General features: G+C 33.2%; 1 protein-coding gene across 1 annotated transcript in view; it reads left to right on the top strand.

Moving 5' to 3' along the window:
* Positions 1-1,580: 1,580 nt before the first annotated feature.
* LOC143067203 (sucrase-isomaltase, intestinal-like) overlaps positions 1,581-26,231 on the top strand; it is a 33,273-nt gene continuing 8,622 nt past the window's right edge. The window contains exons 1-15 of the mRNA XM_076240299.1: positions 1,581-2,218; positions 11,593-11,809; positions 12,479-12,648; positions 13,305-13,473; positions 13,849-13,945; positions 14,188-14,306; positions 15,633-15,758; positions 16,194-16,325; positions 17,223-17,357; positions 19,529-19,648; positions 19,901-19,985; positions 22,036-22,162; positions 23,330-23,466; positions 24,868-24,902; positions 25,313-25,429. Coding sequence (XP_076096414.1) covers positions 1,875-2,218; positions 11,593-11,809; positions 12,479-12,648; positions 13,305-13,473; positions 13,849-13,945; positions 14,188-14,306; positions 15,633-15,758; positions 16,194-16,325; positions 17,223-17,357; positions 19,529-19,648; positions 19,901-19,985; positions 22,036-22,162; positions 23,330-23,466; positions 24,868-24,902; positions 25,313-25,429 — 2,130 coding nt within the window. The 5' untranslated portion in view covers positions 1,581-1,874. The remainder of the gene's footprint in view (positions 2,219-11,592; positions 11,810-12,478; positions 12,649-13,304; positions 13,474-13,848; positions 13,946-14,187; positions 14,307-15,632; positions 15,759-16,193; positions 16,326-17,222; positions 17,358-19,528; positions 19,649-19,900; positions 19,986-22,035; positions 22,163-23,329; positions 23,467-24,867; positions 24,903-25,312; positions 25,430-26,231) is intronic.

The raw sequence follows: 26,231 nt of genomic DNA, 5'->3' as shown, positions 1-26,231 counted from the left end.
ATAATAATCCATAAGTTTAACTGAAAAAGATTTATCATTTGAATAATCATAGTTCATCTTTAATCTATAATTGTCGGGATAAATATAGATAATTTGGTCAACTCATGGTCATAGTGTGATGTTGTATTTTGAACTTAAATGCATTACATGTATTATCTACGGGGAAATATTTTAAAAAATTGTTTAAGAGTGCAAAAGTTCATTTAAGAATTAGATGCTTCTTTTTAGAAGTACGTGCAGACATGAATGTTGCATTTTATTCGGAAATGATATTTAATTTTGGAATGACCGAAACCTTTGAAAAACTTCAAACAAGACGTTTATTGACTTATTGACTTGCGTCGGTCAAGAAATACCAACTATTTTATAAGGGAAATATTTTATTGTTGAACCAACTGAAGTATTTCAAAGTAACGTGTTCATACTTGATGACCATTGCAAGTGATCCTTAAAGCATTAATTTATGTAGAACTCGAGGACAGCAATGAGTTCTGCCTAAAACAATTTGAGGTAGTAAAATGTTTAAGAATTAACAGTATCAGGTATAAATACAATATATGTAAATTGTCGGAAAATATAAAATTTATTTGTATGAGCTTTAGAAACAGGACGAAAAGCGAGACTCACCGAGCTTTCATCTTGATTCGTAGCGAGTACAAATATTTTAAATTTTCCGGCAATGTACATTTATTGTTTTTATCCTGAATTTTACACTTGAAACTTTAGTTGTTCAAATCTAATTCATGATTCATGGTCTCTAGTTTTTAAATAAAATCGACATAGTATAAACGCGGACCGCGAAGAGGACCCCAAAATGACCTGCTACGCAATAAGAAATATCGCTTGTTCAACACGGCAGTGGAACACAGGAGACTTTATTTGTACAAGTACAAAAAAAGTAAAAATTTATTGTGTACCTGTTATTTGTACAATAGTTGCCTGGCTGATAAATATTTTGTCGTTGGTGGTCTATATTAGAATATATTTTTGTTTGTTTTATATTAAACTATTTTATGATATATTTCCCATCACATCTTTACTTCGAAACGATCAGCACGGTTGGTATTTACCCTGTTAGATTGCTCCTTTCCATTTTACTACTTATAGTATAACTAAACCTCAAATTAATAAAGAAACTGCACAAACAAATGAAGAATGAAATATAAATTGTGTCGTTTTACACAAAAATTACACAAATACACTCAAAAACTGACGTAAACTTCTGATACTACGATGCACTCAATATACCCTTTTAAAACGTTTAACTTATTTTATTCTACATATTTTCTTATTGTTTAAAGTCTTCTTCCGTTATATATTTTTAACCCGACCCTACAGTCACTGACAATCAGATGATTCCCCCATGGGAAGTAATCATTGTATCTTTGTCTTATGTAATAACTTATATACTACAGATACCTTTCTCCCTATTAACACAAGTATTTAAAGTCTCTAAATCTTGATATATGACTTGTAGTACTAGCATGTATAGTATATACAAACAGCTATGTTTAGGCTCTTTATGGGAGTGTTTTACACAGTTTGGGTCAGTGATATACGCACATGTTAAACTGAATACATTTCTAACTTAGGACCAAGGATCATCTAAGTTAATTTTAAGGATATGTTTTTAAATGAGAAATGTAACACTTTGAACGTATAGTATGCGTTTATAATGTAATTGCACCTTTCTACGCTACCCTCAATATCAATAAAAATCTATGTGGTTTTAGAAAACAGCTAGTTTTGTATACATCCTGCTGAAAGTTGTAAACTGTGTAAACTTGACCGTGTATTATCACTTGTTTGTCGTTCTCTATCCGAGCAAAACATAACTGCTGCGTAATTTACATTCACCTTTACCTGGAAGAAAAATGCAGTCGTACGAATACGATGTTAAACCGAAACGTTCTCACGGAAAACGTTATGCATACTTTGGAGGTTTACTCATTCTGTTGGTAATTGCTGCACTTGTTGTTTCTATTGTTGCATTAGTCCGACAAGAGAATAGTGAAAATGATAATAGTTCGCTTCGATCTCCTACGCCTAATCCACTGCCTACGACGACAATCAACGATCATAATAGTTCGCCTGGGTCTCCGACGACGACGACAACGGATAACACAGTCGACAGTAGAAGTGATAGTGTCGTAGAATGTGCAGTCAACGGTGCAGTGAGAAGTCCGGTTACTCGAAATACATGTGTCAACACAGACGGGTAAGTCCTGATTCTCAGTATCTGCCACAATACATACGGGTAAGTTATGATTCATAGTGTCTATCACAACACTTACGGTTGAATCAGGATTTGCAGTATCTGTCACAACACATACGAGTAAGTCAGGATTCACAGTTTCTGTCAAAACACAAAGAGTAAGTCATGATTCACAGTATATGTCATAACACATACGGTAGTCAGGATTTACAGTATATGTCACAACACATACGGTATTCATGATTAACAACTTATCTATCACAACACATACGGATAGTCAGGGCCGTAACTAGCCCCTTTTAATAATGAGGCAAAATAAAACTTTTGGCGAGGGGTCTGGGGGCCGCTTAAGGCCTCCAGAAGCTCTGAGAACAATAACGCAAAATCGTGCATTCTGAGTGTTTCCCGAACTCTTTCTTATATAGAAACGCAAATCATTTTTAGCTTTTTTTTTCCACATTATTCTGGTCTCAAAGCAAAAACATAGATTCATTATTATTTAAGACTTTAAAGTTTTAGGGAAATTCAAAACATTTAAAAAAGACCGATATGTAGGATAAAGCAAAAATCGTAATTCTCATAATCATTAATACCGGATCTGTCTGTCTGTTCTTGTCTTGTATTGTGCTGACTTGAGATTTTTTATGACTAGATTTAAATATAGTGACAGTCATTAGTGCAGTAATATACGTTAAATACTAGTACTGCTCAAGTCGACACTAGGGACTATCAGAGGCGGATTTAGGGGGGGGGGGGCTTTTTGGGAAAAAAATTGGTTGCTTATATAGGGAATCACTGAAGCGTGACTGGAGCGGGCCCCCTCTTAGGTCAGTCAGTGGGCCCCCACTTATGAAAATTTCTGGATCCGCCACTGACCATATTGACCTTGTTTTACGGTATTTATGATTCTTTCATTATTGAAGACCCTCCAGCAACTATCAAGATGAAGAACAGGAATAAAAACTTTGACCATTGATCATTTGTATTTTTTTTCTATACATTGACATTGTGTGTGGTTAGCTCCCGTGCACATGTACTTCATATTCCTTTATTTTCTGTTAAAGGGTCTGAACACGACTTAATGCAAATTTAACCCTTGAATGTAAAAGTTCATATGGCAATACATTGATGTTTTTTCATCAAATGATTTGATACCGGGAAATTGGTGGTCTTACTTTAATTTAAACCATGTCAGCTATCTAGTTTTATCCACAGGCGCTTGGGTATATGATACAGTTAATTTTTTTTAATTTTTTTGTTGATTAAGATATTCAATTTTCTAAATTTATAATACATATCTATCACTTCTGTGCATATCTCACCTACAGAAAATACCTAATTTTGCAATCCATACTAAATTGGGTATAGTTTTATATACAAGAAAGGCAGTTTCGTATCCTTTGATATCAAGTTCAATTCTCCATGCAGAAACGACCATTTTTTTCTGTGTCCAGTAGCATTGTATATTCTTAAAATATTTCTCGCATAATGCCTGGACATCGGTGGACATGCGACATTACACAGTGTGACACGTTTACAAATAAAAATCAACACTCAGACTAGTCATTAAGTAGGACAATAAATGAACAAAAGACAAACCCGGGACACAGAAGTACAAACAATAGACCATCAACTCTGAAAACCAAAAGTAAAATAGAAACATGCATGGATTACGAAAAATATGCAGGGGAGTGAAGAGAACTTGCTTCTTGCAAGACACTTTCAGTGAAAACAATTTGATATGAAGACAATCATATGAAGACAATCTTTTGTTTTAGTTTTTTTTTGAAATTTAAAACATGAGGCATTTGCCTCATTTGCCTCAATGTAGTTACGGCCCTGATAGTCATGATTCACAGTATCTGTCACAACACAAACGAGTAAGTCAGGATTCACAGTATCTGTCACAACACAGACGGTTACGTCAGGATTCACAGTATCTGTCACAACACATACGGTAGTCATGATTCGCAGTCTATGTCACAACACATACGGTAGTCATGTTTCACAACTTATCTATCACACCACATACAGTAGTCATAATTCACAACTTATCTATCACACCACATACGGGTAATACAGGATTCACTTATCTATCACAACACTTACGGTTAAGTCAGGATGCAAGGTATATAGTACGTCACAACATTTACGGTTAAGTCAGGATTCAAGGTGTACGTCAGAACACATACAGGTAGGTCATGATTCACAGTATCTGTCACGACACATACGGGTAAGCCAGGATTCAGTGTATATGTTACAACACAAACTGGTAAGTCAGGATTCACAGTATCTGTCACAAAACTTACGGTTAAGTCAGGATTCAGTGTATATGTCACAACACAGGCGGTTAAGTCATGAGTCAGAGTATACGTCACAACACTATGGTTAAGTCAGGATTCAGTGTATGTGTCACAACACAGAAGGGTAAGTCAGGATTCAGTGTAAATGTCACAACACAAACTGGTAAGTCAGGATTCACAGTATCTGTCACAAAACTTACGGTTAAGTCAGGATTCAGTGTATATGTCACAACACAGGCGGTTAAGTCATGAGTCAGAGTATACGTCACAACACTATGGTTAAGTCAGGATTCAAGATGTACGCCACAACACATACGGGTAGGTAATGATTCACAGTATCTGTCACAACACATACGGGTAAGCCAGGATTCAGTGTATATGTTACAACACAAACTGGTAAGTCAGGATTCACGGTATCTGTCACAAAACTTACGGTTAAGTCAGGATTCAGTGTATATGTCACAACACAGGCGGTTAAGTCATGAGTCAGAGTATACGTCACAACACTATGGTTAAGTCAGGATTCAGTGTATACGTCACAAAACTTACGGATAAGTCAGGATTCACAGTATCTGTCACAACACATACGGTTAAGTAATGATTCACAGTATCTATCACATTACATACGGTAGTCAGGATTCACTGTATCTGTCAAGACACATACGGGTAAGTCGTGATTTACAGTATATAACACAACACTTACGGTGAAGTCATAATTCAGTGTATATATCACAACACAGACTGGTAAGAGATGTAAAGACAATAGTATATGACATACTCATTGCACCCTCATTGAGAAGGTCAATGCATTGGTGCAGGAACATGACCATTATGTAAAGATATAGCTGATTAGTATAGTTATGTTAATCTGGATCGTAGGACTAAAAAAATACGTATGATATAAATCAGACAAAGCAAAGGTCGCCTCGGTCGTCTCCCTTTGTGCAATGTTTATTGATAAACAAGATAACAGATAACAAAATGACCCAATCTCATCCTCATCTGTCTTAAATTTATTTATTTGTGTTATATGCATGTATTATATTAGGAATTTTAATCATATGTTAAGACACATCAGATGTTTTGTTTTTGGTTTTGTTCGTCAATTGCAGTTACATGCTACTGGAAAGCATACATGGGCTTTGGATTTTGTTGAAGGCGGTACAGTGACCTATAGCTATTAATTTCTGTGTCATTTTGTCTCTTGTGGAGTTTTGTCTTGTTGCAATCATACCATATCTTCTTTTACATATAAAATTGCAGATAGAAAAAATCAAAGAGCTGATAGCTCTGAAGTGGAAGAAGGTGAATAAAAAGTAACTTGAATTACCATAAAAGCAGCCCCACTTACCCAGGCTGCTTTGTTCCATTATTGTTAAAATGTATTTTTTTCTTCAAACAAGAAAAGGTACATGGATTTCCCATCCGTACAATCATTTTCTATGTTCAGTTGACTATGAAAATTAGGTAAAATCTTTAATTTGGCAGTAAAATTAAGAAGATCATATCAAGAGGAACACAAGTGTACTAAGTTTAAAAAGAGGGACGAAAGACACCAAAGGGACAGTCAAACTCGTAAATCTAAAACAAACTGACAACGCCATGGCTAAAAATGAAAAAGACAAACAGAAAAACAATTCAAGTTGATTGGATTTCAACTTCATCAAAAACTACCTCGACCATAAACTTTATAACCAGAAGCAGGACGGACGGAAAGACTAGAAAACATATTGCACATAAATGGAGCATAAAAATAGTAAGACTTGTTACATACCCGCCAACTTTTGAAAGTTCCCATACGTATTTTGCAAGATCTGGATTGTCTAGAAAAAGTGTCATATTTGTATGATGAACTTACATGCCTTTTCCTTAAGTCTGTTTGCATGAATGATTCTAGTTATATATTAAATCGGTAGAAAAAATATACATGAAGCTAGCATACCAGGGTTTATTTTCCAGATTAAGAATATTAGATGCTTGTTGAAATTTCCAATTTTTAATAATGCACAAAGATGGACCTTTAACAGGTTGGGAACAACACTCCAAATGAGGGTAACCTAACTGGAAGATCATCACAACCCACTGTAAAAAACGAGCACAAAAAAGTCATTTATATTCATATTATTTGATGAAACTTTTCCCCCCAAGAACTATGCATCTATTAAGTACTGAATGGTCAAAACATCATGTTTTTTTATCGACATAAATTTTGTCGTAAATGTAACCAAATGATGTAGAAATTGTGTTTTTTTCTTCAAATTTCCATCAAATTGTAATGTTTATAGTTCCCTTATTGCCTCTCTATTTGAATAAAATAAAATAATAAGAAGAATCTGTTTCTTGTTTTGTTTTGTTTTTGACAAATGATTGTTCACTGCTTGCAAATGAATCATTATATTTATATATCTTATCTGTATATATTTTTGTTCATGTCTCCATCTCCTTATCATTTGTAAATGTTTAGACAAATAAGAAAGAAATAAGCTCCACATGTATAATTGCAACATCGTAAATTAATTAAAAAAATAACATACACTAACACTAGTACTGCATGGATTTTAAGCATTATGAAAGTCATATTTGTAGAAAGCTTAAAAAGACTTAAAAACAGTGTAAAATGTCTTGCTATTTCTTAGCTTACACAACAAAATCTAATATATACTAACATTTTCAAATTTAAATTTCAACATTTTACTAGGAATTAATCTAACTACAAGACCTGTTATTAGTCTAGTTGCATTTATTGTTAATCACAGAAAGAAACAAATTTATCATATAAACTTCAATGAAATCCTTGAAAGGAGGTCTAGATTGCTAAAATAATTTATAAATTTTATTTTTTTTATTTGTCCAAAATCATTTAAATTCATTTAATCAACATCATTTTATGATTATTTGATTGAAATATTAATCATTTATAGTCTTTTTACAATTTACATTTTTAAAAGCAAAATAACTGAAAACAGGCTAAAACAAAGGGAAGTAACAAAAAAGTATTTCAATATTCCCAATACACATCGTTTTGATAACACAACGGCAGTTTGCCGGAGGTAAACATCGTTGATTACCAGTATGTTTGACACCCAAGCTGTCAAGTGAAGCCATATAATTATACATCTTCTTTGATGTTCAGGTAAAATTTAACACAGGTGTCAATTACACCCGTACAGTAGTAAGAAATGATCAAATATGGCGTCTGAAAATTTTCATTCATGAAATATTTCATACACGGGAGTTTTTTCTCCTAAACGGGAGGACGGGAGGAGACCCCTGAAAACGGGAGTTTTGTACTCCCGTCGGGAGGTTCACATGTATGATTACGAAGGGCATCTAATTCACATGACAAAGGAAAACCATGAATAAAGACAAATTTATATATCCTTTTTATTTATATAAAAACAAAATCTTCTTGTCTGCAGGATTGATCAGGATTGCAAATTCGTAACTTCAAGGGCGAACTTGTAAACAGGGCGAGTTGTCCCGATACCAAATTCACGCATGCGTAATACAGTTAAAACATCCTGTTACAGGTAAACAAATAACGTTCATGTGGATGAGATGAAATCTAATACATCTACATAAATAAAAGGGTCATATTTACGATAGTGATTGTTTTACAATCATAATTTACAAATTAAATGATTCAGATGCCTAATCATGTGTAAAAATCGGTGTCAGGAATCTTTAGTTGTTTTGAAATTGTAATACACGAAATGAATGCGGCATACGGAGACTCAATGCCAAGGGTCGGCCCCTTAAGTCTTCAGAAGACTTGACGTCTTCTTCCACTAAAAACCATTAAGATTAATGATGACTTTTAGTGTTAGAGTCAAATGAATCGTAAACATTACATAACATGTGTATGAGGCTGCGTTGAAGTAACACACTAAAAACAAAAACAAATAAACAATATAACAATTTAATAGAGCTATATTATAAAAGAATTAACAAGTCAATAACAAAAACAACATAACAACCGCATTGATCAACAAAGTGTACATCTTTTACCATGCTTGTAAATAGTCAATAGTGGAGATCCAAGACTCTCCATTTCACTGAAATTGATATTTGGTTGGAGACTGAGCTTTCTGTTCTCCTTGGTGGCCTCGTGGAGTTCAGAAGTAGATTTACTGGTACGATACACGTCACACTCGGACATTCGCACATTCGAAGCACTGTTGTACTTTTTAAATATTCTCTTTGGAGTTCCTTGTCTCCGCTTGACTTTGGAACTGCTTTTCACTTTAGTTAGCTGTTTTGGTAGTTCGGTGTTCTCTTTTATCTGTTTACATGGAGTGGCATCAAAATTCTCATTGTCTAATTCAGTAGAAGAGAATACACGTTTTGCTTTTTTCTGTAATTCTTCGAATCTTTTACGAATTTCGACGTCTTTTTGTTTCAGCATCTGTGTCTTCCTCTTAATCCTTGCCATCTGACTGGTCCATACGATCATATTAGCTGTTACATCAGACTTACTCACGATCATATTAGCTGTTACATCAGATTTACTCCGATTAGGTGTAGCGCTGCTTACTTTATTGAAAGTCAACAAATGTGTTTCCGTAACATTCCGGTTCAAAGCTTTTAAAGTTTTTCTGGCTTGAAGAGTTTGATTCTCTAGAGATGGATCTTTCACTGTAGGCCTATCAGGCAATACAGTATAATTATCCCGAGTCACACTATTATTCAGTGCCAAGCTCGTATCTGATATTTGTCGGCGTTTCAAAAGTTTTTGCTTACATTCATTTTGGTGTAAATTCTTCAACAAGGTTCTTCTCAAATAACCAGGAGGTAAGGATTTTCTTGTTACTGCAAATTTCATCATTTTGAACAAATACTGTGTGATTTCTATACTAAAATGTTAAAGTTTTACAAAATCGTGACTATATAGGAGCTTCAAATCTGTCGGTTCTTTTGAACTTCTCCAAGTCCACGCTGTTCACGTTGATTGAACGATTCCATACCCGGCTTGGGTGCACTAATCAATTTATCAATCAAAGTCAACCCAATTAGCATAATTATAAACAGATGTCTAAATTAAGCCCTTTATCGAGTTAAATCTGTTATTTATAAATTCAATTAAGTGTTAATTTGATGCAAAGGAAAAATTATTTAGTCATATTTTGAAAATTAAATAAATTTTAGGTTCCTTAGAATAATAAAAAAATGAAAACATTATTTATCTTTAAACCTATATGTTGATATTAAATGACAAACTGATTTACTGACACGTACGGAAGCGTATTAGGGCTATCTTTTTTTTTTCTCTCCCAATGTTGACTTTAATCTTGGAATTATCAACTTTAATCTTGGAAATATCAACTTTAATCGTGGAATTATCAACTTTAATATTTGTATTATCAACTTTAATATTTGAATTATCAACTTTAATCTGGGAATTATCAACATTAATCAGGGAATTATGTGTGTTTCAAAATTTAAAGCTTTTCTTTTAAAAAATCTGTGTCAACTATTTTTAACATTTTTAATTTAAAACTTCAAAATTTCTATAACAGGGAAGAATTCTCTTTTATTTGATGTAATAATGTTGTTCTGATGAAAGAAACATTCAAAATAGAATCTCCCTGTATTTTTGAATTAAGGAATCAATTTAGATAGTTATAAATCATCATGGTTAAATGGTTAAAGTTAAACATATGCACTCATATGGTATGATTTGATTTTTTTAAATTCTGTATAACATATATGTCACTGTTACCATAAATCTTAACTTTCCAAATTGAAACAAATTAATATAAAAGATGAGGAGATTTGGCCATTATGGTTGCTGATGAGACAACTTTTCACCAACATTTAAATGTGCAGTGAACGTTAGCACCTAAAGTGATGGTTGCAGCATGAGTGAACTAAGTTAAATATATGTGAATCTCTATTTTTTTACTATAAAAAATGTGAATTGAAATAAACGTGAACAAGTAACGTAATGATGTCCATATGCGTTTAACTAAGGTTTCTAAATATGTATTTAAAGTAAAGTAATGGTTGCCGAAGACGTGCGACTATAAAAATAAGATAATGTGGAATAATTGTCAATGCGATAACTCGTCCCACGAGACCATGACACAGAAAGTAGCAACGTGCTGCCTTAAAAAATGAGTAAGGACCTGGCCCCATACCACATAGTCAGCCTTAAAAGACTCAGAAATGATAAATGTAAACAATTCAAACGAAAAGACTAACGGCCTATCTTACATACAAAATAATGAACGAAAAACAAATCTGTTACACAGCAACAATCGACAACCACTGAATTACAGGCTCCTGACTAGGGACAGCACATACATAATGTGGCGGGGTTAAACTCGTTTGAAGGCGCAACAAAATTCCCTAACTTGGGACTGTGGTGTAACAATAGTATACATCATAAGAATAAACTATAACAAGAATGTGTCCACAGTACACGGATGCCCCACTAGCACTATCATTTTCTATGTTTAGTGGACCGTGAAAATGGAATAAATTCTCTAATTTGGCATTAAAATTAGAATGATCTTATCAAAGGGAACATGTATACTAAGTTTCAAGTTGATTGGACTTCAACTTCATCAAAAACTACCTTGACCAAAAACTTTAACCTGAAGCGGGACAGACGGACGAACGAACGAACGGTCGGACGGACGGACGGACAAACGGACGAACGAACAGACGGACGAACGGACACACAGACCAGATAACATAATGCCCCTCTGCTATCGTAGGTGGGGCATAAAAATCATTTAAAAAAGACTTTAACTCATCAGATGGACACTCACTAGTACCTACAAAACATAAAATTGGAAGCATGTAAATTGAAAAAAATATGTTATTAATAACGTTATTTTTACCACACTGGTGGGTCTTGGTTACTAGAAGTAGGAATTGGAATGTATGTCGTTGTGCTAGCCACATTTATGTGGATTGAACTGAATCTGTGTACGTGTAACGAAAAATTCTCTCAAATTATACAAACTATATATATGATCAGATGAACATGTTTACGTAACTCAACGTTTGCCATATTATTGTGTGTGACTAAGTTATATTTTGTTATTCAATGTATTATTTTTTATCCAGTTGTGTATGGCAGAGTCGCAGCAGAAATGAAAAGACTCCAGCGTGTATATATAAAGACAGAGTCGGGTATGTGCTAGACGGCGACGTAACTATAGGAGCAAACACATGGACAGCAAGACTGAAGAAGACGGGGATAGACAAAGTGTATGGTATGAATGTGTACAACAATATCAACGTGCAAGTGGAAATGATCAACGAAAACGCTCTCAGGATATATGTATGTGGTATTATTACTATTCCGGGTTAAATTATTTTAAATTACGCCTTGTTTTAAACAATAAGCACATTTCTAATAAAAGTCCATGTTTTAATACGTCATTCAGACAGTAACACGACAACATAAACTATTTAAAAAAAACCATAAAGAGGTCAACATACGACCTTGAACAGTTACTTTTAGACAAATTCCAAAACCAAAACTTTCACTTCAAATTATATCGAGGTATAAAAGTTGAGTATATGTTTAACAAAGACTTTCAAAGATCTGCCATCAACCTATGAAAAATCTTGCAAATAAATTGCATTTCTCCCTGAAAATTTGCATATTCATTTAAGCCTGTCCTAGAGCTATTGTTTTCTGCTTGTTTTAAATTCAGAATGTCTGAATTGTCCCCTTTTTTTCGTTTCTTTACTGATGGTAAATTCATTTATTAAAAAAACAAAACTAATAAATCCCTAAAAATATAAGACGCAATTGTGCAATCAAAGTATTATATATAAGTAAAACATCAAAATAAACAAGTCTATTATTAGCATTAAGTCCCAAAAATGGAAGGACATTTTTCTACGAAATACCATTTATTATAATAAAAAGTTAGTTGTTTTAAAAAATATTTCTTCAAAGCGTTCATATTCAATTCCTACAATTGTAATACATGTTTTGTAGATGTACCCAGATAAGTTGATGAATGCTTCGGAAATACCTGATGAAGCTCTGACAATGGACATTCCAAGAAAACTCTCATCAGACAAGTTATACAACGTTTCATTTACTACAGAACCAGTATTCGGTATTGTTGTCGAGAGAATTACAAATTCTACGGTAAAAACTAAAATGTGAGTTTTTTTTCAAACAAGACAGGAAATTTCACCAAGATAAAACGCCAATACACCTAACACTAACAAGAGATGACATTTAGCAATAGTTGAAATGATTGTTTTAAATATGTAAACAAAATATACAGGTTTGAATTTGTTGAAAATTTGAATATGCATATGGAAATCAACTTTTCTTACATATTTTTTTTAAAGAGGATAATTGTAAATTATGTCTCTTTTTTTATAGTCACATACACTTTGATATTTTTCTTCTATCAAAAAGATATCTAGATCTAAGATTTTCCGTTTTTAAAAGTCAAACAATGGTTTGTTTTTTCTAAGTACTAGAATAAGGAAGTTTATTACTTGTTATGTTAAAGTGAAAATTTCACTATGTAAAAATTGATGCTTTCACATCAATTGTAATATTTAGTCTAAGAGACATTACATCACTAAACTACCTAAGCTATAATAATTATAATGATACGAAAATGAATAAAGAATATCTATTATTCCAATTATAGACCCTGATGGGCAAAAATGGCCTTTCTTTGAATAAAACCAATGATGTGCCTTTTCATTTTTTGTCTAATCGGTGCTTCTTAAAACGGTCGCTATAGAGACTTTCCCTTCACGGGCACTTGTCTTTGAATCCTTTTTTTTTTTTAATACAGAATAGACACGACAGTGACGGGTTCAATATTTTCCCGCCAATTCATGCAGTTGACCACCAGATTGTCGTCCGGACATGTTTATGGTTTTGGAGAACACAATCACAGAAGATTTAAACATGATATGGACTGGAAAACATGGCCAATCTTTACGAGAGATGTAGCACCTGTGGTAAATTTGCTAAACATTCAACTAACATAAATGCACGCCAAAATTGTCTATGCAAAGCAAACTTATACAGTGCATTAAAAAGGAATAAATAATTAAATAAATGAATAATTATTGACTTTAAAAAGAACTTGTTAGTATTTGGTATGTACTCATTTTGAATGACATATATAGCTGTGAGGTTTTGACGATGTCTCTATTCAAAAGAGAATAATGCCGAATTGTAACAAACACGCAATACAATTATATATTAAGTAAAGACAAAAACAAACAAACAAATAAAGTCAAATCCACCTTTATCTGGTTAAACGAATGAAAAAATAATACTCGGATAACTTTTGTTTTCGTTGTTAAAACTATTTTATCAAATGTTTGAAGGACGAATGGAATCTATACGGAGCACATCCGGTCTATCTAAATCTTGAAGAAGATGGGAAGGCCAATATGGTTTTCCTGAAGAATAGTCATGCCATGGGTAAGTTCAATTCTCTACTTTTCTTTTGGTTTTGGATTGCTGAGTAATTGACGCATTGTCTACATCTCTTTAACTCATATGTTTATATGATCGGATAGAACGTTGGTATTGATAATAATGAAACCTGAAAATAATTGTGAAAGTTTCATTATAAAAGTATGACTTAATTCGTTCCATTCTCATGTGTTTAATTTGACTCAAATGAATGGTTACTGTTGCATACTAGCTTTTATATGTTTCAGATGTTGTTTTGCAACCCGAACCATTTCCTGCCATATCTTGGAAAGTAATTGGTGGTGTACTCGATTTCTACGTATTTCTAGGACCATCTCCACACGAAGCAGTTCAGCAATATATATCTGTAATATATATTTTCTTCATTGAAATAGCTTCATGATTGAATTATATTGTGATAAGAGTCTACTCGTAATCATATATAAAAGAATTGGTTATTTCATAAAAATCCACATATGTCTTTGTTTAACCATGCAATTGAAGCTCTCGAGGTCTAAAATGCGCTTTGCCAAAATGTTGCTTTTATCATGCTGTTTCTGCCAAAATAACACTCAGCTGGTTTTCAAGTTTAAAGGTTGTGTACATGAGTGTAAGAGAGAGAAAAACTCTTCGGAGGAAAGGCAATATTATGTGACTAGAAAAAAGTTAATGATAGAATTTTAAAATAAATATGCAAGGAGATAGCTCTTTTATAAACACTTTTTAAAAATACATATATAGATTAGACCGTTGGTTTTCCCGTTTGAATGGGTTTACACTGGTAATTTTTGGGCCCTTTATAGCTTGCTGTTCGGTGTGAGTCAAGGCTCCGTGTCGAAGGCCGTACTTTGACCTATAATGGTTTACTTTTATAAATTGTTACTTGGATGGAGAGTTGTCTCATTACATAACAAAATAAAAATTGCCGTACAGTCTTTTAGCAATGGACAATTCATCCGTAGCGGACACTAGACTTTATTTAAACTGATATTTCGTAGGAGAACACTTATTATTTCCTAACTGTACACTAGACTAAACTGAACTGGCATTAAGAAAATCCTTTATATTTCCTTGTTGGACACAGACGATGGGTTAAACCAGTATTGTCACTGTGATGCAGACTATAAATTAATATTAAAAATGCTTTCGACAAACCCTTAATGCCACCTTTCTGAATGCACATCATAATATTATATATTGAACAGACTATAGGCAAACCATTAATGCCACTTTACTGCATGCAAATCATAATATTATATTGAACAGACTATAGTCAAACCATTAATGCCATCTTACTATACACAACACTTTTATATTGAGTAGGCTTTAGATAAACCCTAAATGTCATTGTATTTTATACTTGTATATTGAATAGGCTAAAGGCATACCATGATTATGCCATTTTACTATCTTCAATACTTTTATATTGAGTACCTTTAATGCCGCTGTAATTTATACATGTATATTTCACAGGCTATAGGTAAACCATTAATGCCGTCTTACTGTATATTTCACAGGCTATAGGCAAACCATTAATGCCGTCTTACTGTATATTTCACAGGCTATAGGCAAACCATTAATGCCGTCTTACTGTATATTTCACAGGCTATAGGCAAACCATTAATGCCGTCTTACTGTATATTTCACAGGCTATAGGCAAACCATTAATGCCGTCTTACTGTATATTTCACAGGCTATAGGCAAACCATTAATGCCGTCTTACTGGTCATTAGGATTCCATCTCTGTAAATGGGGATATGAAAATTTGACTGTTGTGCAAGATGTAGTAGAAAGAAACAAAATGGCAGAAATACCACAGGTACGACATACTAATGTAAAAACAAAACTTTAAACATATGTTTTGCATCTTGTAAGTACAAAAAGATGTATTGAGGAAAGACTTCGAAGGTATTTTACTAGTTTATTCAATCAACGTAGCCATCTATTATTTAATGTCACAAACAAGAGTTTTGACCATGAAAAATAGTCTGATTGCTAGATCTTAAGTGTGGTTTATTCTTTTGTTTCCTCTACACAATTGTGTCTTCACCTTGTCATGAGATAGAAGTATCTTTATAATATTCTTTAATATAATTTTCACTAAAATAAATATAACACCGTTTATTCTGGAACAAATGGTACAGAATATGTGTTCCAACATGTATGATGACACTGTTTCCAGAGGAACTGCTGTTAGACTGAACAAATATACGTTGACAACCCTAATGTATGTATATATGATTTTCTCTTACAGGATGTACAATGGGGAGATATTGACTATATGTTTAATAAATTTGATTTTACGGTTGATAAGAAAACATTCAAAAATCTTCCTGATTTTGTTGATGAACTTCATCAGAATGGGCAAAGATATGTCATTATTGTGGTAAGTGGAATATTGAACAAAACATGTTGATGTCCTTATTGCCACATTCAATTAGAATTTTAAAACCACATGCAATGCAAATTCTCGTTCAGTAAGAATGTCTCAATTGGAAATAGCATACAATCGATAAAAATACAGACGACTATACTAATATCTAACTCAGCGAAACATGTAGAGTTTTAGCACAGGCACTCGTCTCAGAATTGTTTCCCCCTATATACCTTTATATTAAGGTAGAGTCTATATAGGACATTTTTTTCTGAGACAAGTGCCTGTGAGTTTCAGACACCAACACATCAACACTTACAATACTCTAGAATATTTTCTTCTGTTTTGGTATAGGGCGATGGCATGGGCGATATGAATTCATACAAGAATGTTTTGTTTTATTTATGTATATAGGACAACAAGAACAATAATGACACCATGCTAGAATATTTTGTTTGTATATAGGACAATATCATAGTATGGTGATGATTTGAAACAACATTAGAAAGTTTTGTTTGTATATTGATAAGACATGATAATTAGGGATTTTCACAGAGGATACCGTTATTGACTCATATTCCCTGTCAGTGTTTTATATCTCCTGGGCCACCAGGCTACGGAAATAAAGGGCTCTAACAGAGAATATGAACCTATATCTCCTGTAGGGCCCTGATAACAAGAGGATCCTGGTGTCATCATTAATTACCATTCTGATCCTTTATTGTTTTCAGGGTATTACGGCTCATATACCCTGTCGATATAACTAATCAAGTTGCAGGACTGACCTTGATATATAAATCCAGTATTAAATAAAACAATATTAAATAATGTTTCATTTTGCATGTGTATATAGGAAAAGAGTTTTGAAACGATATTAGATTTTTTGTTTTGTTTTCCATGTATATATAGGACGTTGGTATTGGTGCTAATGAAACCATTATAGAACAAGGACGAGTCAACAGCCCAGGCTATGAGATGTACAAGGATGGAATAGATATGGATGTGTTTGTCAAAAACCATGATGGTACCGTTCTGAAAGGAGAGGTAAAAACTGTGATAATAGCGTACTTAAAGGTGACGTGAAATCCACGATAATACCAATCCTTAAAGAGAGATAAGAACATCATGATACTGTTCCTTAAGGAGAGGTAAGTACATGATGATACTGTTCCCAAAGGAGAGGTAAGACGTGATTATACTGTTCCTAAAGGAGAGGTAAGACGTGATGATACTGTTCCTAATGAGAGGTAAGACGTGATGATACTGTTCCTACAGGAGAGGTAAGACGTGATTACACTGTTCCCAAAGGAGAGATAAGACGTGATTATACTGTTCCCAAAGCAGAAGTAAGACGTGATTATACTGTTCCCAAATGGAGATAGACGTGATGATACTGTTCCTAAAGGAGATGTAAGACGTGATGATACTGTTCCCAAAGGAGAGATAAGACGTGATGATACTGTTCCCAAAGGAGGGATAGACGTGATGATACTGTTCCTAAAAGTTAGACGTGATGATACTGTTCCTAAAGGAGAGGTAAGACGTGATGATACTGTTCCTAAAGGGTAAGACGTGATGATATTGTTCCTAAAGGAGAGGTAAGACGTGATGATACTGTTCCCAAAGCAGAAGTAAGACGTGATTATATTGTTCCCAAAGGAGAGGTAAGACGTGATGCTACTGTTCCTAATGAGAGGTAAGACGTGATGATACTGTTCCCAAAGGAGATTTAAGACGTGATGATACTGTTCCTAATGAGAGGTAAGACGTGATGATACTGTTCCCAAAGGAGAGATAAGACGTGATGATACCGTTCCCAAAGGAGAGGTAAGACGTGATGATACTGTTCCCAAAGGAGAGGTAAGACGTGATGATACTGTTCCTAAAGGGTAAGACGTGATGATACTGTTCCCAAAGGAGAGGTAAGACGTGATGATACTGTTCCCAAAGGAGAGGTAAGACGTGATGATACTGTTCCTAAAGGAGAGGTAAGACGTGATGATACTGTTCCCAAAGGAGAGGTAAGACATGATGATACTGTTCCCAAAGCAGAAGTAAGACATGATTATATTATTCCCAAAGGAGAGGTAAGACGTGATGCTACTGTTCCTAATGAGAGGTAAGACGTGATGATACTGTTCCCAAAGGAGAGATAAGAACATCATGATACTGTTCCCAAAGGAGAGATAAGACGTGATGATACTGTTCCTAATGAGAGGTAAGACGTGATGATACTGTTCCCAAAGGAGATGTAAGACGTGATGATACTGTTCCCAAAGGAGAGGTAAAACGTGATGATACTGTTCCTAAAGGAGAGGTAAGACGTGATGATACTGTTCCTAATGAGAGGTTAGACGTGATGATACTGTTCCCAAAGGAGAGGTAAGACGTCATGATACTGTTCCTTAAAGAGAGGTAAGACGTGATGATACTGTTCCCAAAGTAGAGGTAAGACGGGATGATACTGTTCCCAAAGGAGAGGTGAGACGTGATGATACTGTTCCCAAAGGAAAGGTAAGACGTGATGATACTGTTCCTAAAGGAGAGGTAAGACGTGATGATACTGTTCCCAAAGGAGAGATAAGACGTGATGATACTGTTCCTAATGAGAGGTAAGACGTGATGATACTGTTCCTAAAGGGTAAGACGTGATGATACTGTTCCTAAAGAATGGATAAAAACCATGATGATACTTCTCTGAAAGGAGACGTTCGTAATGGAGAGGTCAACACCATAATGATACCGTTCTTAATTAAATGAGAGATAAAACAAATCCTTGTGCAATGAAATGTCAACGTTTGTATCTCCTAATTCAAATCTTTTCTTTATGTACCCTTCACGTCACCATCACCACAAAAATAAATACACAGGAATAAATAGTTGTTGCCTCCATCTAAAAGCAATTCTTTTCTAATATACAATTTCCTCACTGTGTGTCACAAACATCCTCCAACCTTAAGCTAATAACTATTGACTCCAAGTACAGATTTAATTTGATTTTTTTACTATAATGATTGCAACAGTTTAAAAAATAGTTAGGTATGAAGAGGGCTAACTGCAATATTCTCGTTTTACTGTTACTGGTTATAGTCAATAAGAATATAAATTGATTATAATAACAACGAGATTTCTAGGTATGGCCAGTGCTAATTTCATTACTCTTGTTTAACTGTTATTTCTTATTCATTGTAAATTTAATAACAAATTATTTCTAGGTATGGCCAGGACTTACGGCATTTCCAGATTTTAGTCACACAAATGCCACAGATTATTGGATAAAATACATCAAATATTTTTATGACACAGAGGGAGTGAAAGTAGACGGTTTGTGGATTGTAAGTATATAAGTATTTTATTGTACCGGTTTTTATTGTATTGCAAATTTTTAATAATCTCTATTCTGTATTAGTGCATAAGTATTGAAATTATTATATAAATGTTTGTTTTTTCTTCTCACATGTCTCTTAATTCGTTTTTTGATGGTTGTAGATTAAAATTTTTGAATTGATGGATAAACATAAATGACAATTTTATCGAGCATGTATGAATTCGGTTCTGTTAGTAACTATCCAAAATTATTTTTATAGGATATGAATGAACCAGCAAGCTTTGTACAGGGCTCTATAACTGGATGTCTTAACAATACATGGAACTATCCTCCATATGTTCCACGTAAGTACTATCTTGTTGTATCCTCCATATCGCTTCAGTTCTACCCTGAACTATCCTCCGTATGTACAACTCAATTATTACCCTGAACTATCCTCCGTATGTACAACTCAGTTATTACCCTGAACTATCCTCCGTATGTACAACTCAGTTAATACCCTGAACTATCCTCCGTATGTACCATGTAAGTACTATGCTGGTTTATTCTCCTTAGTAACCACGTAACTAACCATATTGAGCTATTATCCATATGTACAACTCAATTATTACCCTGAACGATCCTCCGTATGTACCACGCAATTATTACCCTGAACTATCCTCCGTATGTACAACTCAATTATTACCCTGAACTATCCTCCGTATGTGCAACTCAATTATTACGTGAAATATCCTCCGTATGTACAACGCAATTATTACCCTGAACTATCCTCCGTATGTACCACGCAATTATTACCCTGAACTATCCTCCGTATGTACAACTCAATTATTACTTGAACTATCCTCCGTATGTACCACGCAATTATTACCCTGAACTATCCTCTGTATGTACCACGCAATTATTACCCTGAACTATCCTCTGTATGTACCACGCAATTATTACCCTGAACTATCCTCCGTATGTACCACGCAATTATTACCCTGAACTATCCTCTGTATGTACCACGCAATTATTACCCTGAACTATCCTCCGTATGTACAGCTCAATTATTACCCTGAACTATTCTCGCTATATGCAACATAAGCACTATCCCGGTCTATCCTTAATATCACTCAAGTTTTACGTTGAGCTATTCTCCATTACGTATGTACAACTCATTTATATTACCATGAACAATCCTCCGTATGTACGTAAGCCTTATCCTAATCTATCCTCTATATGAGCCACGTTAGTACGAAACTGAAATATCCTCCGTATGTACTACTTATGAACTATCCTATTGTATCCTTCATTTGTATCGCTTAAGTACTAACCTGAACTATCGTCACTATGTACCACGAAAGCACTATCCTGAAGTATCCTCCATATGTGCCACGTCACTAAATCCTGATAATCAATGAGTTTAAAACAATTATTCATATCATTACTTTTTGCATCGTTTGACTATTATTAAAAACCAGTTTTTGGATAAAATTATTGTTAATTCCTTTATTGCAATCATCAAAGACTTAATTTTGAACCTATTGAAAATAAACTGCATGCTTCTTTCACATACATCAAACATCATAAAAAATATAATGTTGCCGTAAGAATATCTTTACTATATCGGGTTTTCAACATATTTATAAGCACATCTGGAATAAATAAATCACAAGGTTAATAATGATGAAAGCAGACAAAAGAAAACTGTTTTATATAAATTAAGGTTCATCATAACAAATGGACAAATATGGCTGTATTTTCACGTCTAAAACTACTCAGTATACAGACTTACCTCTGAAGTTTGATAAGTTTTAAGGCCTGGCATCCACTAGATATATGAAATTTAAATGTGTTTTGTGCTACAAAAAGATAAAATCATTTTTGGATTTTGATGGGCATTTTTTTTCCTTCCTGCAGAAGATGTAAAAATAAACAAACACCTGAATTACTTTGATACTGTCCACTCAGATAAACTCTTTAACTCACCTATAACTGTGTAGATATCTATTGTCTATGCCAATCAAGGACAATCAATACAAGACAAACCAGTCCTTACCTGAGAGGGAGCATCTCAAAGTTATATCCCAACTTAGTATATTTTTACACCTTCTAAAGGAAGGGGAAAAAAATGCCCAATTAAATCCCCAAAAGATTTCATCTTTCTGATATGCAAAATACATTTAACTTTTATATATCTAGTGGATGCTAGGCCTTAAAACTTTCCAAACTGCACATGTAAGTCTGCACACAGAGTAATTTTTTAGTTCAAAATTCGGCCATATTTGTCCATTTGTTATGATGAACCTTAACAACCTTGTGATACTTTTATACTTTTTAGATATATTTCTAATAACATCATATTTATGTTAAGTTTTTTTTTTTATTATTAATATGAACAAATGTTTTTTCCAGATATATTGGATGGTCACACAGGTAGCTTATATTACAAAACAATTTGCATGGATTCTAAACAAAAATGGGGCAATCATTATGAAACACACAGTTTATATGGTCATGCTGAGAGCATGGTTACATATAGGTATATTAATTTTAATTTATTGAATATTGAATCTTTATTGCATTAGCAACAACATTGCTTTAGCATAATACATATATACATATATGACAAATATGACAGACTACAGAGAACAATTGAACAAATTAAATAATGCAGAGATAACTTATAATAATATGAATAATATATTAACTGATAATTTGCAATCTTAGTTTCCATGCAGCTTTAAGATAATTACATAGGTTTTTAGTTAAGCTTTTTGACCCAGCTTGTAACAGAAAAATTAGCTTTCGTGTATTTGGCCATGAACAATAATACTTCGGCAAAAAATTACATCTAAGTGTTCTATATGCAGGACAAATCAACACAAAATGATATTCATCTTCAATATTATTCATTTTACAACATCTACAAATACAATTGTCTCTAGGAATATTGTCATAGCGACCTGTTTCTAAATATAATTTCAAGCTTCCACTATGTAGTTTTGTAAGTATACTGGTATTAAAATCATATTGTAAATATTTCTCCAAACAAAAATCTAGTTTGAAACATTTATAGATAGACAGTTTTTCACAAGGATTAATATTAGCATACCAGCTTTGATAATATTGATCGTTGATACGTGATTTAATAAGGTAAAATGACACATTTATGTGATCTTGGTTAATCCATATATAATTCAAACCTAAACTAAACAAAAGGTCTCTTACATTGGATGCCCAATTTGTTTTGCCATTAGTAGCATCAATACATAAAACTTTATATACATCATACACAATATTTGGTTGGTCCTTAATTAAATGCAACCAATATTTAACAATTCTATATTTTCTTGAAATACACATCGAAAATTATGAAGTAGACAGTTTATATGGTCACGCTGAGAGCATGGTAACATATAGGTATATTAATTTTAATTATGAAGTAGACAGTTCATATGGTCACGCTGAGAGCATGGTAACATATTATTATATTTAATTTAGATATTTGTTTTTGGTATCATTTCTTTGCTGAATACATTTAAGATTGATTTTATTCACTCTAAGTTTTGCTAGCATTCCTTTTTAATATTATGTTTCGTTACATTCATATTCCTAATGAGAATAGCTACTTTATGGGAGGTTTAGAAAACTTTCCTGTAGTAGCTATTATACAATTCATTTAATGAGATACAGTTTCATCTTGCAGGGCCATGACAACTTTGTTTAACACAACTCGGCCATTTATAATGACCAGGTCATCGTTTGCTGGTACGGGGAAATATTCATTTAAATGGTTAGGTGATAATCAGAGCCAATGGAGACAAATACCCTGGTCTATTATAGGTAAATTATCAGTCTAAAAATATTAAGGAGGAAATCGAAAATTGATTATTATTTGCAAAAAATAATGCTGTTTTTTTTAACTTCACAGTGCAACTAAAGATATTTTAACAGTAAGTTCAGATTGGTCAATGCAAACTGTCTAAAGAATTTACATCAATCGAAGCGTTTTCTCTTAACGAACGCACCCGAGTCCGTAGTTGTTGTCAAAGTAGACACTGGAGATCATGGTATTTGTCAAGTTCTACGTTTCTCATTGGAATCGAGAAACAAATACCTGAGCTGGTTCTTGGCCGACTACTACACTTTGATAATTGTTTGAGCAAAACGTATATACAAGAAGATTCCAGTTTAACAAATAACAAGGCATAGACAGCTATTATTTAATAGAGCCGGGGAGTAAATGAAACCTGCTTTCATAAAGAAAAATCTTGGTAACAATAAAAGTACATTTCGAAATTATACTTTTTCGGATTACTGTTTCCAGAATTATGCCGCGACTTCAACTGTCATATTTAAGGCAATGTTTTCACCTTAAGAAATCCTCCTGTAAGATTTGCTAAGGAATGACTTATAATTCAATGCCGTATACAATGTTCCATTGTATTCCTATTTATTGACATATGGTAAAGATGCATAATACACACAAGGGGGTACATGACACGTCTTGATTAGAATTAAAATTATGTTTTTTTCGCCCCATTGAGTTTTAAACATATTTTTTGTTATATTTATGAAATTTATCAACTAAAAATAATGAAAAGGTTTCATAAGAAATACTTCAAAGTAGACGATGAATGTCAACTGCAATGTAGGACATATCGTACGTATATGTTATGATTTTGAGGCAGCTGTTGTTGAAATGTATCATTAAATCTGTCTTCATTATCTTTATCTCTTACACTTTTATGGCATACCCTCTAGAATATCGTTTTCATTTTACACATGCTTAAATATGTGATAAATAAAAATATCGAACAAAATATAACATGTAAGAATATTTATGTTTCTAATTAAGGTATGACAGCATGACACATTACACTATGATTTCCTAACACATGTGTACTTTCACATATATTCTTCTATACTAGTAACCATATAAGTCACACGGTGTCCTCATTCATTGATTATAGGCCATTTTCCAACAAACTAAAAAGGTGTATGTTATATGCCTGTACTTTGATTTTCTGACACCATTAAGTTACCAAATCAAAAAAGGGTCAAATCTATAATTTCAAAAGATTCTTTAGATTTCAATATGATTTAAATATGGAATATATATGTCAATATGAAAATATACATGCTCAAAACGACACAAATTCTTAATTGTTAGGCCAAATTTCCAGAGAATGTAAATTGCCATAAGAATACGTCCGTATACATTTCGGTTTTGTTTCATTGTAGGAATTCTAGAATTCAGCATGTTTGGTTTTCCAATGGTGAGTACTCTGCTAGTCATAAACAAGAAATAATGTGATAACTGGTGTTAAAAATATACCTTTTTAGGGATGACTACTATTTGTAAACCAGTATCAGCGTGAAACAACATGATTCATTTAAAATTATATAATTTGATAATTATAATATAAGAACAAAATATTTTTACTACAAAATTCCCGTTGTAAATCAGTTATGTATATAACGATAATTGTTTTGAGCTTTTTTAAAAGTTAAAAATTCCTTCATCGCATATATCTTCATTGTCATCGTTATCGCCATCGCTATCTTCATCGCTATCTTCAATTTAATTCATCATCACATCATAATGTCTATGCCCTTTTCATTTGATGATGTTTGTACTCTATCATCTTGAATAGGATTTTCACAATAGCCTACACATTGTTATTAGATAGGTGCCGATATTTGTGGTTTCTGGTATGCTGCACAATATGAGATGTGTTTGAGATGGTCTCAGCTCGGTGCATTTTATCCATTTGCTAGAAATCATAATGCCAAAGGTTGGCCTGTAAGTATTATTTTATCTGTTTACCGAAAAAATACATAGTATCCATAATCTGGATATAAGAATACAAAAGGCTGTCCATGCAGTAACTTAACAATTTATTATGTTGACATCTTATGCATTTTAACTGTTACATATACATAAAAAGGGATATTTTAGGCATACAACCTATACATAACCATCGTTTTACCCTATTTTGAATCATTAATCTAATATATAACTGTAAAATTGAATTTAAGAAAAATTAATATTTCGCCTGTCTTAGTTCTACGAGTACAAATACAGAATAATATCCCCCCCCCCTCTGAAAAGTATCATTAGCCGAATGTTCAGTCATTATATTTATCCCCACAGGAACTACATGTAGAAATATAATCTGTCCTTCTGTATTGCCATAAAGTTTTAATCTCCACCGACAATATTGTCAATTTCTAGATGAAAGTAAAGATATGAAGCAGACCTAATGAACTATATATATATGTATCCATAATAATTAAACAGCTTTATTTTATATAATCTACAATGTAATACAAACATAAATACATATACATATATGTACAATTGATAGAAATAATTTAAGATTTCAATCGCCAAATATCAATTTCATAATTTTTTCCTTTTTTACCATACGATCATTTAAGAATTGCCTCTCAAAGCCACAGTCAGTAGATACATTGTTAGCAACCATATGCCGCACATATTTAGTGTTATTTCTAAAAAATAAATGCTTGTTTCAAATTTCCAAAGCGAACATCTATATAAATATATATTATTTGTACCGATAATTATTGCATTGAATTATGAT

The sequence above is a fragment of the Mytilus galloprovincialis genome, chromosome 3 (genome assembly GCF_965363235.1).
Source record: "Mytilus galloprovincialis chromosome 3, xbMytGall1.hap1.1, whole genome shotgun sequence".
NCBI classification, from domain to species: domain Eukaryota; kingdom Metazoa; phylum Mollusca; class Bivalvia; order Mytilida; family Mytilidae; genus Mytilus; species Mytilus galloprovincialis.
The sequence above is the reverse complement of the archived record's forward strand: the minus strand, read 5'-3'. Positions and strand labels throughout refer to the sequence as shown.